Source organism: Strigops habroptila, chromosome 4 (genome assembly GCF_004027225.2).
Source record: "Strigops habroptila isolate Jane chromosome 4, bStrHab1.2.pri, whole genome shotgun sequence".
Classification (NCBI taxonomy): Eukaryota; Metazoa; Chordata; class Aves; order Psittaciformes; family Psittacidae; genus Strigops; species Strigops habroptila.
The window spans coordinates 7,831,285-7,844,994 of record NC_046358.1 but is presented as its reverse complement, the minus strand read 5'-3'; the positions used below and the strand labels follow the sequence as shown (position 1 = coordinate 7,844,994).

Sequence of the window (13,710 nt, the reverse complement as noted above, 5' to 3'; positions counted from 1 at the left end):
TTTTCTGCTGGGCAGGTTTGCTGCAGGTCTGCAGCTTCGCAGCTATCTCATTATTTAAGATTCTACCAAGTGCTACATCCTCAGTTTTTTGTTGCAGGTAAAGATTTTTAATTAATTAGGTTTAATTTATTTTGACAGGCTTGACTCCATCTGCTAAGGACTTAAACCAGGGGAGCTTCCCCACAGCTCTAGGTGATCTACAAACAACTTTGTTTGCTTCTTCACCTCCTTTTCTGCCAAACCAAGTGAGTTTACAGCTGAATTGGATCAATACACAACCTCTCAGCAAATAACTCTACTTTCTAGATGCAGTTTTATTACAGAGACATGGATTCAATGTGGAAGAGTCTCCAGCACTCATAAAAAGGGAGATCAAGCTAAAACCAATGTAGAAATTCTTGCCTAGGTGTATGGGTACATGGAAACAGCTCAGACGAGTAAGACTGCACCTATTCCATTAGGCAGGGTCTTTCTGTCTGAAGTGCAATGACAGAGATTCAGGATGGGACCCAGTTGCTACCTAGATGAGAAGAGGGCAATTGCTCCAGGATTGCACGACTGTTACCTGTGAATCTCAGAGGCCAACAGCAAGAGAGCAAGAAAGCAGCCATAGCTCCCTTAAATCCACCTCTGCAAATTAAAATATCAAAGTTATGATTCTTTGGCCTGAGAATAAAGCACTGTTGCCAGAGGGATCTCTATTCTCTCGTTCCAAGTGTAAAGAGTTTGTTCACCTGCCAGAAACTAAGACTGCATTAGGTTTCCTCAGCCCACCCTCCCTGTCTAATTGGCATTAATAAAAGCAAAGAATGAGAGGAAGTATTTTACACTTCAGATCTCCATGCTTTAGTGTAGATATGCTCTTTTTCCCCCTCCGCAAATTTAAGACAGGGAGATTTAAGAGTGAAACGAAGTATCCCTGCTTCTTTCTGAGAAATCTGCTATTGCTGAGGAAGGAGAAGGAAGGATTTGGCTACTTTTCATCATCTTTTTGGACACTGAACCACGGACGAGAGCTTCTCTTCATTTTAGAATAGATTTCTACAGTCTTTACAACACCACAGGATGCTCCTTTAGAAAAGCACATACAAAGAAGGCTCAGAAATTCTCCTTCAGAGGTTTGGGTAATGTAAACTTGAAGGAGCCAGCATCAGCAGAACTAGATTTATCTACTGGCAACCCAGCAGTTCGAGTATTTCAACGTCCCTTTAACCCATTCAAGCTGCATTTGGGATAGAGCCCAATAGCATTAGCGTTTATGCTAGGGGAAAATTACTGAGGAACTGTACCTGCACAGAGCAGAACTTTGCACAAACTGCACATGTACCAAAAGATGCACTGGCACTATAAAGAAGTGGATTCGTTCTGTGTATCTACAGCTTTCTGAAGGTAACTACCATTGTGGTGTCCAACCAAAGTAACCAATTAGTTAAGAAAATCATAAAATCATAGTACGTTTTGGGTTTGAAGGGACCTTAAGGTCATCTAGTTCCAACCCCTTGCCACAGGCAGGGACACCTTCCACTAGACCAGGTTGCTCCAAGCCCTGTCCAGCCTGGCCTTGAACACTGCCAGGGATGGGGCACCTAAAAAAAAATATGCTCTGAAATAAGGCAGGAATACTTGTCATGTTACAAATTAGGTTTTCATTGTCCATGTAGCCCCCAATTCTGACCTGGCCACAGTGGTCATAAGTCTTCAGAAGATCCCAGTTCAGAACTGCAATTCATTCCTGTACCCCACTGACCAAAACCTTTCACTTTAAAGAGGGAAGAAAGAGCAAGGCAACATCATGCCTGGTAAAGGTACACAATGTTTATCCTAAATGTTATTCTTCCATTGTGGGTTATGTGCAGCTTAAGGTAAAAGGAAATTGTTCTAGGATGATAATCTATTATGTTATTCAGTAATCTATATGTAATGATGGAAAATGATGGTTAAAACTTTCCAAGAGACTCCACATGTGGATGGGCTGGAAACCACTTAGCCTTCCAGCCTATCTACTGGAACTGGAAAGAGGTATTTGGGAGCAAACCAACAACCACTTCTGGAAAAGAAAAATCCTCACTCTTTCAGCTCCCAGAGGGACTTACCACTCAATTATGCGAGACAGCTCCACACATGCTGAGCAGACTCCTGGCTGGATTAAAACCAATTCACTCATTTCCCGCTGTGCTCATCCCCTTCCTCCCTTTGCTGTGGCACAGACCTTGGCCACTGCCCTGACAGTGCAGGACCTGACACCTACCTCCCTGGATCAGTGGACAGGGAGCCAGGAGCTCAGAGGGGCATGACTCAGAAGGGTTGGCAGAGATAAGAGGCTTCCACTCAGTACTGCAAATCAGAAGGATGAGGGATGGAACAGGGGGGAGACATGGTGAAACAACAAGAGGAGACTGCGGCTCGATTCTGCTGCAGCGCAGGCTGGCACACGAGAAGCTGCTGCACTGACATGCAACAAGCACAGCACAGTAGCAAGAAAATAAGATTTGAGCTGGGCAGCTGGGCAGTTTTCTGATTTTGGACATGCCATACCACTATTCCCTTCTGCATATTATTTGCCCTATCTCAAAACATACCTCAAGGTGATAAAGCTGAAGCAGGAACAAGTCTAGCTCTTCAACAAGACCTTGCAGCAAAAAGCAGCAGGAGAAAAGATTTAGTATCTTCATCTTATCTTGGATTATATAGCTCCTTTTCTTATCATCTCTCCTATCTACAAACAAGGGTGACTCATTCTGAAATGATATAGAATATGGGGGCATCTGAATAATTTCTTCAGCAAACGTACTACATACACACAGAGCTGGCTGTGTCTGTACTGGCTAAGTAATTTCTGAGAAACCCAAAAAAACCTCATTTCACTATGTCTCAGAGAGGATTCACCATATTAAATAATTAAATATATTCACTATATATAAATTCACTATATAAATGCCTTGAGCTGGAGTTGCTGCATGCACAGAGCTATTCTAGAGAGCTGAAGGAGGGGAAGACTATGCATATCAAGACTGATCAACTCATCATACATACTATGTATGAAATACCAATTTCCCCAGCAAGGAAAACTGATGTGAAAAACCCCGGACTTCTATCCGAGTGGTTAGGAATTGATAAGTAAAGCTAGAGAGAGGCTTAAGCTGGCCAAAACATAATAGAATAGTGATTAAAAGACATCACACACCAAACAGCACAAAGGACTACTTTCCTGTTCCTATGGAAGAAAAAGCACAGGCTGCTCCCTCAAGCAGGCAAGTGCCTCACATGAACACAAGGTTCCCAACCAGCTCTCATGACCAACTGAGAGCCAAGGGAAGAAGAATATAGAGAAGCAAAATGCATTGGTCAGTCACAGCAACCTACAAGGCTTAAAACAGCAGCACACAGAACCCCAAAACCAAAACCAGATAAGCTGACTCAAGCTATCTGAGCAGCTGGTCTAGAATTTAAATGGACAGACATTTCACCATCCCCCTCATTTTTTTCCTGTTTTAATGCCAGTCATCCTCAGCAGATTTTCTGAGCTTTGTTTCTCTCCTTGTTTCTAGGGAACAGAACCTCAACCAGCTACTGCGAAAAAAAAGGGAATAAACCAAAATGAAAGAAGGGTGGGGAAAACGCAAAGGGAGTGGGGGAACTGAAAAGAGGGCAGAGCATTGGTCCTGCCACATGAAGTAAAATATTCAGTACATTTCTGTTCCACTCACTCCTCCAACAAGACTTTGCTACTCACCGCAAAACCTTTACAGAGATCAAATTAACCCACTTTGGGTTTATTTCACTTGCCAGCATAAGGACAAGTAAGGGAAGCCAGCAGATACGAGACCTTCAGAGATGTAATTTTCTTTCCTATGTCCTATGGGACAACAGCCCAGGACAATCTCTCAGGACAACAGCCTTATACAAAAGTGATGACCTAGAGTATCTGCGGCACTCAAGTGCCTTTAGCCTTTATGGCACATATGAAGAAAAGGCCTCCTATAACAGAAGCATCCCACCAAAACAGTGCCAGGGTCAGCAAAGCTGCTGTCACACACAGCTGGACAGAAAGCCTCAATTAGGGTCAAAGAAAAGAAAGAATAAAAGGTTCAAAAGCCAGTGAGAAGGAAATAATGTAACACTTGGCTCTTTGGCATGACTGTGCAGTTGGAATGCATTGCATTGGGAACTGCTTCTTTCAGGAGATTCAGAAACTCAAGGAAAGAGAAAATTCAGGAACAGCAATTGACAGGGTTTGGGGATTTTTTTAACGATTTTAGGCAAATCAGAGACCAGAGTTAAGATTCTGCTCAAAGAACACCAGAGTTTCCCATGCACAAGTCCTCATTCCCATAGTTATTCATATGCCCGGCGTGGATGAAGTCAGGATGCCTGGAGCAACTGTTTTGATCTCAACCAAATGAATCTTGGTATGTTGAAAGTGTTCATAGGAAAATACAGAGTTGTTACGTAAATTCAGGTTTTGGGGGTAGGACAGACTGGAGGAGCAAAACATCTGCATGTCAAGATTGTGAAACCTCAATAAGTGAGCAGAGCATCCTCAATACATGAGGAAATCGCTGGAATACCTGGAGCACAGCTGAAGTTGGTTCAAGTTGCACGGACAGGTCATGAAGCAACTGTGCATGAGCCATAACCACTCTGCTACATCAGCCTCAGGTAAGAAGCTTTGGTGTCCAGTACATTCAAACAAATAGAAACAAAACCAAACAAAATAAAGGCAATGTACCAGAATTGCCAGGATTCGGGCAAATCAAGAGAAATTCACTGGGAATGAGAATGAGAAAAAAAAATCCACCAAAACCAAACTGAATTTGCATCAACTTAGTAAGGTCTGCACCCGTACCCCTCTCATGTTTTGACTCCTTAACTAATGCTAGGTTTGTTACAGATTGTCTTGACTGCAGCAAATCACAACAGCATCACAAAACAGGCCAGATGTGACACAAAAGCAGCAAGTCATATAAGCCATTAAGCTGCTACAGCACACATCTGGTATACTCCATAGGGTTCCTGCCCAGGCCATGAGATGCTACCACCAATAAGTAAGAACAGGAATTCCCCTGTAAAGCCCTAAGGAACCATGTCACCTTTTAATTACCCAAAAGAACTCTCAGGTGTCCTCATGCTTAATTAAATCAATGTTAGGCATGCACAAGTTCATTACAGGACATCACTATTAACAAAACTAATATATCTTTAGCTATGCAAGAGCCCAAAACATCTGTTTACTGAACTTGTTTTCTTCTCTCTTCTTGAGCTCTTCAAGCATGAACATATTCAGTGTCATAAAAGATGCAGAGGAAGAGGCAGCACAATGGAATATATTTGCCTGGCTCCAAGGAGTTCAAGCATAAAGGATGCTGTCAAGTGAAGATGTGAATCTCAAACTGTCTGCACTTAACAGACTGCCCATTGACAGAAAAAGAAGCACTGAGCAGAAATTAAAACACATGAAATTTCATTTGAACACAAAGGAAAAATGAAAGAAAAAAACCCAAACACCCCACTTTCTTATTGTTTGGTTGGTTTTCGTTCGTTTGGGGTTTTGGTTTGGTTTTGTTACTGTGAGAGTAGTCAAACACTGGAACATGCTGCAAAAACAGGCTGTGAAGTCTCCATCTTTGGAGATATTCAAAAGCTGCCTGGCCATGGCCCTGGGCAACCTGCTCTAGGTGACCCTGCTGGAGCATTGGGATTGGTCTAGTTGATCTCAATAGGTTCCCCTCAACCACAATGATTCTGTGAACCAGGATATCACCAGGATGGGCAAAAATTTCTAGCCAGTTCTACTGACGCAATCTCTCATTTTGGCCACAAACACAGAATCCCTAAGTTGCCAGCCTGTTTCTTGTACACTTAAAAACGTCATCTGTAATTGTTGTGGAAATTCCTTTCTTCTAATCCCAGCTTTCACAACTTAAGAGTATGTCAATGCAATGCCACTTGGACATACTGCCCTTCCTCTTCTCCTTGAGCTTGCTGACCGCCAGAATAAACAAGCTCAGAGGAAGAGCCAAGCTTCTATGGACTTCTGCAACCCAGCCAGCTGGAGTATCCCCACATAGTGCTACATTAGGTAGTAAAGGCTCTTCCTGAAGAGCCACTCTTCTGTCTTCACAGTCTATTCCCTCTACAGTACCATATCTTTTCATCTAACTCATAGATACACCTGATCTCAACAGCCATGCTTCCACTGGCAGGGTAAAATGTTTTCCCTCCCCAGCTTTTTCAAAATGCCATCCATTATGAGATCTCTACCTGCAGCTCTCTCAGTCCTTTTAAAATCCTTCAGGGGCTACATTCTTTCAGACAAGTCCCATCCCACAGATCAGCAACTCTGATTTGCTCTGCTCCTCCATGGACACGTTCCGTTTGGGTGAGCTCTACCTTCAGCAGATCAGGATCTGGCCCCAGATGTCTATGATTTTGCTAAACATGCAACTCACAAAGCCACCTCTCCAGCCCTCAGCTATCTGCCTCGAGGTAGCTCTTTTGCTGTCCCTCAAATTCTCCTGGATAGCTCTATTTGGACTTAGACTTGATAGCTGATAGATGTGCAGTTGATAGATGTGCTGCACTCCAGACAACTCACGTACAAGGGGATGTCAGTCTGAAATCTTTCTCCACATTTGGATGAGGAACATGGCAAGTCATAAATTGAAGGACATATACAAGATGACTTTTGTCCATTCATTGGAAGTATGGGAGTACCTGTTCCATTAGGTACTCACTGGCCTGAGAATCGCACTGAGTTACATTTAAGTCCACCACGTTGCATTTAACTCCCAGCTTAGAGCAAGAGGAAGGAGAGGGGTTCTATTAAAAGGAATCCCATTAAAACTTGACAGGTAAAATGCAATCCCTTTCCGTTTCCAATTACACTAACAGTGCTGAATCTCACCATTCTCTGGTGTTAAAAGACTCAAGAACAGTAAATAGCGCCCCATAGAAGACCACAGTGGAAACAGCCTGAATTTTCATGTTGATGAATCAGTCCTGGTTTATGTTAGCTTTGAAGAACATGGTTAGTTACTCACCCTGCTGGATAAGCAACGAGGCCGGTTTTGGGGTCGCAGGCTAATCCTCTGCCTCCCGATACAGTTATCCCCAACACCTTCTCCAAAGTCACCTAGTGCATATGAAAAAGAAAACAAGAAGTATTATGAAACATGAGTGCACTTCAAATGGATCCATACACAGCTCCTGATGATCTGGTTCACACTGGCACTGGGAAGAATCACAACTAGAAATTCACCAACAAGCACGCAGGTACAGAAACAAGAGTTTTCAACATAGGCACAGTAAAATACTGCTGGGGTACAGAGGAGATGTCACATATCCACAGACTACTTTGCTTATGTCAGGACATTGCAAAGCACTGCAAAGACAGGATTTCAAGGAGCAGAAAGTACTGGTGAAAAGCTAAGGATGCACATTCACTGCCCACCCATTCTCATCCTCCCAGCAAGAGCAGCAAATCACTTTTTCTCAAGAGCTCTTTCCCAAAAATCATTTCCAGGTTGACCCATTCTCTTTAATCTCCTCCATCCAGCGGTAGGTGGTTCAGCCGGGTCCCAGCCCTGTATTCCTAGGAACTGAATAGTCAATTTTTCCCACAGTGCTTGAATTGGAAACCACATCCAGTGGACCAGGGCATCCCTGCCCAAGAATCTCAAGACAGAACAGTTTACATGACTGGGTTCACAAGCCTGCATACCAATGACCCATGCAAAAGCAGTAATCCAAAATGCTTGCTTTCCCCTTGAGCAAAGATCTCAACTATTTTTAGGAAAAGAAATGCAACTGGGAAGAGCTACTTGGAAGATACAATGATTCATAGCCAGGCCTCTGTAGCAAGAAGCTGGCAAAAGGAAAAACAAAAGGGAAGGAAGGGCAACAGATGGACACAGCACAATACTTTGGGGAGCACTCCCTAGCAGAGAAAGCATCAGAATTTAGCAATTACCCCAAAGCAAAAGGTTGCAGTGGGATTACACAAAATCTAGTTTGTGGCATAAAAGGACTCAACCTCTGAGCACAAATCAGTTCTCAGCCCTGGAGTTGTTTTGACCAACATGAAATTATTCTCTTTCCTTTACGTTTGCACAGCTTGATTTTATTTATTATATATTTGATGCATACATTCCTCCTCAGCATTGCTGTCTCTGCCAAAGTCAAGGATTTTACTGGGTCACAGTCTTCTGTTTTTAATTATTATCATCTATTTGGTTAAGGCCTTAAGGGCATGGACGCGGCAGAAGAAGTTACTATTGTAATAATTACTACTATCTTTAATAGCTGCCCTGAAGACTAACATCTTGTATTTATACCAACTTGGTGCACAAAAGGCAGGGGCAGGGCAGGTTTCCCACGCCACCCTGACCACACAGCTCACCAGAGCTGAGGAATTTGACTATAGGGTGAAGAAACAAGGTCTCACTGAGCTCATGGCCCAGGTTACTAGAGAGGGTGATAGAAGTAACCCCATACATACAACTAGCTTGCTTCTACAGGTAAAGCAGGGCTGAGGTGCCATCCATGCTTCAGCTAGCTCAAATTTGGCCTGCCTTCAAACCAGTGACATGGAAAGTGGAAGACTGCATATCCCAGTCTCTGGAACAACTAGGTCTTTTTGTTTTCCTTTTAGTAATAATATACTTCGGATACTTCGAGACAGTAAGAGTACACCAAATTGTCCCCTTCCCTTGCAAAATGAGTATCTCTGGAAATATGGCTTTTACAAAACTCCACTGGATTTTCATTATGTATAAGAACATACAATTAAAAATGCATTTACAAATCCACTGGTAAAGAAAGAAAATAGTTTTGTTCCAACTTAATGTTGGAACAAAAATGCTGGGGAGAAGGAGTGAGGGATACTAGAAGGATATCTACTCTTCCAGACTTCAAAACACATTTACTTTTAAAGCAGCCTCAAAAATGCACAGAAAGAAGAACTTCAGGCTTCTGCTGCTGAGATTCCAGCTCGTATCAGCAGTTCTCAACCCATCAAACTAAGAGAGGTTTAAATTCCTATGGAAACCGCATTCTTGACAGGGAAGGAGGAAGTGGAGGAGACATGTGCCATTCAAGCACTCCAATCTAGATAAGGCACCAATTACTCGATGCTGTCAGCAAACATCAATTTAGCAATGCTGTGTTTACACTGCTCGGCACAAGCTTTAGCTCAGGCTGGCTGTAATTGCAACTGTCCTAAAAGGCACTACCTGACCTTGGCTATGCAGCTATTCGGCAACCTGCGTTCACCAACAGGTACAAATTTGCTCTACGAGCATGTATATCATGCATATTGAGCCTCACAGCATGCAACCAAGCTGAGCTGATCTTACAGCTGCCTGCTCTGGAGGGGACAGGTCCTTCTCCCCCTCATCCCACTCAGCCCAGTGACACCCCCCATCATTTCCCTGGCACCAGCACTGGCACGGCAACTGCCTGCCCAGCAAGTCAAACCAGCAGAAAACCATGTTGTAGTTCTTGTTTTCTGTTTGCCAGCCTCAGGAAGCCACAGGGGGCTCAACGCCAGCTGCCAGTGAAAATCTTCTTTCAGCTTCCTCTTCTCACTCTAGGGCCTGTGGAGACCCCATGCTCTTATGCCAATAGACTATTTGTGGCAATGCCACAAGAAGGTGGAAAGTCTACCTTTCTCCTGTGGTCAGCACACAGCCTGACACAAAAGAAGTATCTGAGTCCCTGGGTCCAATTATTCTACTGCCAGTGAGCATCTGCTGGCCCTCAACAGATCCATTGGAAAGACAACAATTATCAAGGCCATACCACTGGTATTCATAGACCTTGTGCCACAGAAACAGCTACCTGTGTCCAGAGACTCGTAACTAACTTCCTGGCAAAGACTCTCCTTCTTTTCCTCCTAGTCTTAGTTTTAAAACCTTCCTAATGTAAAGAGTCTGACACACAACCCCATCAGTCTATCCAATAGATGCACTAACAACACCCCTGCACGATAATCCTTGAGTATTAAACCCAACTTGCTTCAAAAAGGAGTACACACAAATTTAAAAGTTAGTCTTATGACACTTGCGAGCTCTTCTCAGTCACTTGTCATAAAACTTGACAGAAGAATGAAAAACAATTCAGAGAGAAAAAACAATAGGCAACAATGCAATATAAAATGGATTCCTCTTAATTTTCCAGCAAAACCAGACACATTATTAATATAGTTAATTAGGCAGAAGTACACCAACATTAACTTCCTAATCTGGAATTAAGATTTGCCAGCAAGGGGCAAATTTGTCAACACGGGTCTGCCACTATCCCACTTGGAAAGTTACAACTTACAAGGTAGGAACCCACTTCCCCATGTGGCAAGTGCAGTCTCCCAGTCCTACACAGCCATAACCACTGCCACTCACATGAGTCTCCCTGGCGGTACTTAGCACTTTCCATTCAGAAACAAATTCCCTGGCACACCTTTCCAAGTCTGATCCAAGCTAACCCCAGCACCTGGACAGTCCCCCTGCAGACCTGAGACACCATGTTCATTACCAGTAGCTCCATCGTCGTCCCAGTTTTGTTCCCGCAGTCGTCAGACATGTCACTGGTTGCTCAGGCCTTCACAGGCAATCACCGAGCCACCTCACCACCCTCATCCAAGCCTGGAAACAACTGCAAGATTAAACCTGTCATTTCGTGCGCCTAAATTAGAGGCACGGAGAGGAGGCCAGCTATCCACATTTGTTACTTCATCTTGAGCCTTCTATTAATAGTAATTGGCACTTTCAGTCACAGTTCTCTACACGATTTGCAAGTGTTACTGAATCAATCCACACGCAAAGTGCTTCCACAGCTCATTATGCTACTTGTAACCACCCATCTCCGTTCCTTTAAGGTCAATTTTGCTTTTAATTTGGAGGTTCAACACACACTCTTAGGCACCAAAACCAGAGTCAGCTGTGCAGATAACACCTGTCTTGCAAAACCTGATATTCATCCATTTTACAGGCTTACATCTAAATTTGGCTGCTGGGAATTGCACAAACGTGTGAAGAAATTTTAGTGCATAAGCAGATCACTTGCCCTGTTCCTTCCACATCAGATCCCAAGACAGTTCCCACTGGAACTATCTGATCAACTATCTGGTAGGACCAGACCAGCAGAGCCCTGAATTGCAGGACTCGAGGTGCCAAAAGGTAGTCATGGCAGGCAGGGCCTCCCAAGGAGAGGGGCCTTGCTGCAGCCCAATCCCACCTGGAAGTCGAAGGACACATCTGAGAGCAGCTCTTGCTTCCCTCCAGCATGATCCCATACAGCACAAGCGAGAGCCCACACTCGTGTGACAAAGTCATGCCACCTCTGCCTGTTGCAATAGGACGAGGAGTGATGGTTTTAAACTAAAACAGGGGAGATTCAGGCTGGACGTGAGGAAGAAATTCTTTACAATGAGGGTGGTAAAATCCTGGCAGAGGTTGCCCTGAGAGGTGGTGGATGCACCATCCCTGGAGACATTCAGGGCCAGGCTGGATGTGGTTCTGGGCAACCTGCTCTAGTTGAAGATGTCCCTGCTCATTGCAGGGGGGTTGAACTAGATGACCTCTGAAGATCCCTTCCAACCCAAACTATTCTATGAGTCTATGGTACTGAGGTGCACATAATCCCTTTGGAAAGGCTGGTCTAAACAGCCCCTGCCAGCCTTGTTTATCTTTTTAGGAAACAAGATGCATGACCAGCTGCTCCCAGCTCTCTGAGAGCAAGTTTCATACTTGCGTGAGCTCCTTCTGTTGTTTTGAGGAAGTTACCACAAGCAATTGTTTCCACATGCTAAAAGGACAACACAGAAATCCTTGAAGCGTCAGCCCAACTTCACTCCCCTGCAAACACTTTCCTCCTTCCCATCACTTGCATCCCTTTGGGACCGTCTACACTGCAAAGCCACACAGGAGATACAGGAGGCAAACACTGTGGCCCACACATCTAGGCAGCACGCTGTTAGAAAGCAATAGAAAACACACTCAGTGCAGTAATAATTTCCACCAAAATAAGTGCCAAAGGGGACAACCTGGTCACTGTGACAGTCCTGTCTGACCTGAGCTCATAGGCACTCTCCCCACAGCTGCACTGTTCAACTACTGAGCCACCACTGCTGCGTAGGAGCTCCTGTATCTATGCCTTCTGCAGTCTGGCTTCATCTTAAAGAAAGACAGGAAAAGAAAATTTCAAGAGAAAGCCATTTTTAACACCAGGCATCCCTCAGAGTTTCAGCTGTAGGCTAAATGATGCTGATACTCAGCCCATCATCCTGCCCAGGCCAGCAAAAGACTAAATAGGAATTCAGCAGCGTTTCAACCCTTCTTCCCCATACTCATATGCTCCACAAATCAAAGAGTTTTCTGACTCTATCACCTCATCTCCTGCCTTCTAATCCTATCCATGTTCTCTTCTGGGCCCAAAACCTCATCATTCTCTACAAACACAATTTATTTAGGCATGGAAATAAAGAAGCAAAGCATCTAAGAAGATACATGTGACTCTCCAGTGTTTGAAAGGACCAGGCAAGGGGAGAAAACTGGTATTACTACTGTATAGGGCTGCCCATATGTCCCGATACCTACAGCATTAGGCAGGAGGCTACAGCCTGGGAAAATCATGTCCAGCAAGCAGATGCATCTGTTCCAGACTTTATGAAATTGGCCTTCTTGGATCAGACACTAGTACCCAGCCCTGGTTCCTGTTTCCATTTGCAGCCATAAGAGAAGGAGAAAAGTTAGGAAGAATAGTGTCATGGACAAGTGTATAGATAAAGTTTAAGAGCAGGGAAAGCAAATCTGATTCTTTCTCACCTCGTGTCAATCTCCCAGTCTCAAAATAGGTATTCTCAGTTTTTAACCTATTTCAGTAGAGTTCTCTACCATGAACTTACTATGCCTACAAAAGCTTAGCATTCACATCTCTTGGCAAGGAACTCCACCAGTTGCAAGAAGAACCATCTTCTATTGCTTGTTTTAAACCTCGCTTCTACTAGTTTCATTTGATATGCCTCAGTTCTTGTATGGGAAGAGAGAGTGAATACTCAATCCTCACTTACCATCTTTAGGTGGTTCACCATTTTGTAAGGAGCTATGCTATCACCCCAAGGACAAGAGTCTTTACTTACTTTATGGCTCTCCTGAAAGCCATTTCATACCTTTGATCAGCTCTGACTCTCTTCTGTGAACCCCCTTCCAGGTCCACTACATCCTTCCTGAGATGAAGAGGAAACACCAAGACTGCATACAGCTTTCAAGGTGTGGTTACAGCAAGTGTTTACAGAGCAGAATAATATAGTTTCCCATTTTGTTGTCCATTCTTTTTTCCCATTAATACCTTACATTCAATCTGCCTTTTTGACATCCAAGATCATTTACACACAGCAGCAAAGAGGTCATCCTGCTCAACAAAGACACGGATAAGAACTCCTGCTGCTTTGCAATTGGAACTTTTTTCCCCCTTCTCTCCTCTCTGCTCCCTTATGGAAAGGGAAATCCTATTCTTCAATCAACTGTTTGATTTTAGCTTCCCCTTTCCTCTCCATGCCTTTGTGAGCACTTATTCATCCTCAGAGGGAATTCTTGCAGTGCAATTATTTCATTCCACTACAGAATGGCTACTTCAATAAATGTCCACATGCAGACAAGTTCTATTTTAAAAGCCTTCCCATGGGACTGCGTGTAACACAGTTAACGTTTGAATCCA

At 43.8% G+C, this 13,710-nt stretch overlaps 1 protein-coding gene across 5 annotated transcripts in view; it reads right to left on the bottom strand.

Annotated features, from left to right (window-relative positions):
* The window catches only part of MAPKBP1 (mitogen-activated protein kinase binding protein 1), a 101,804-nt gene that overhangs the window by 65,071 nt on the left and 23,023 nt on the right, over nt 1-13,710 (bottom strand). For all 5 annotated transcript variants that reach the window (XM_030482737.1, XM_030482741.1, XM_030482740.1 and 2 more), the window contains exon 3: nt 7,041-7,132. In XM_030482737.1, coding sequence (XP_030338597.1) covers nt 7,041-7,132 — 92 coding nt within the window. The remainder of the gene's footprint in view (nt 1-7,040; nt 7,133-13,710) is intronic.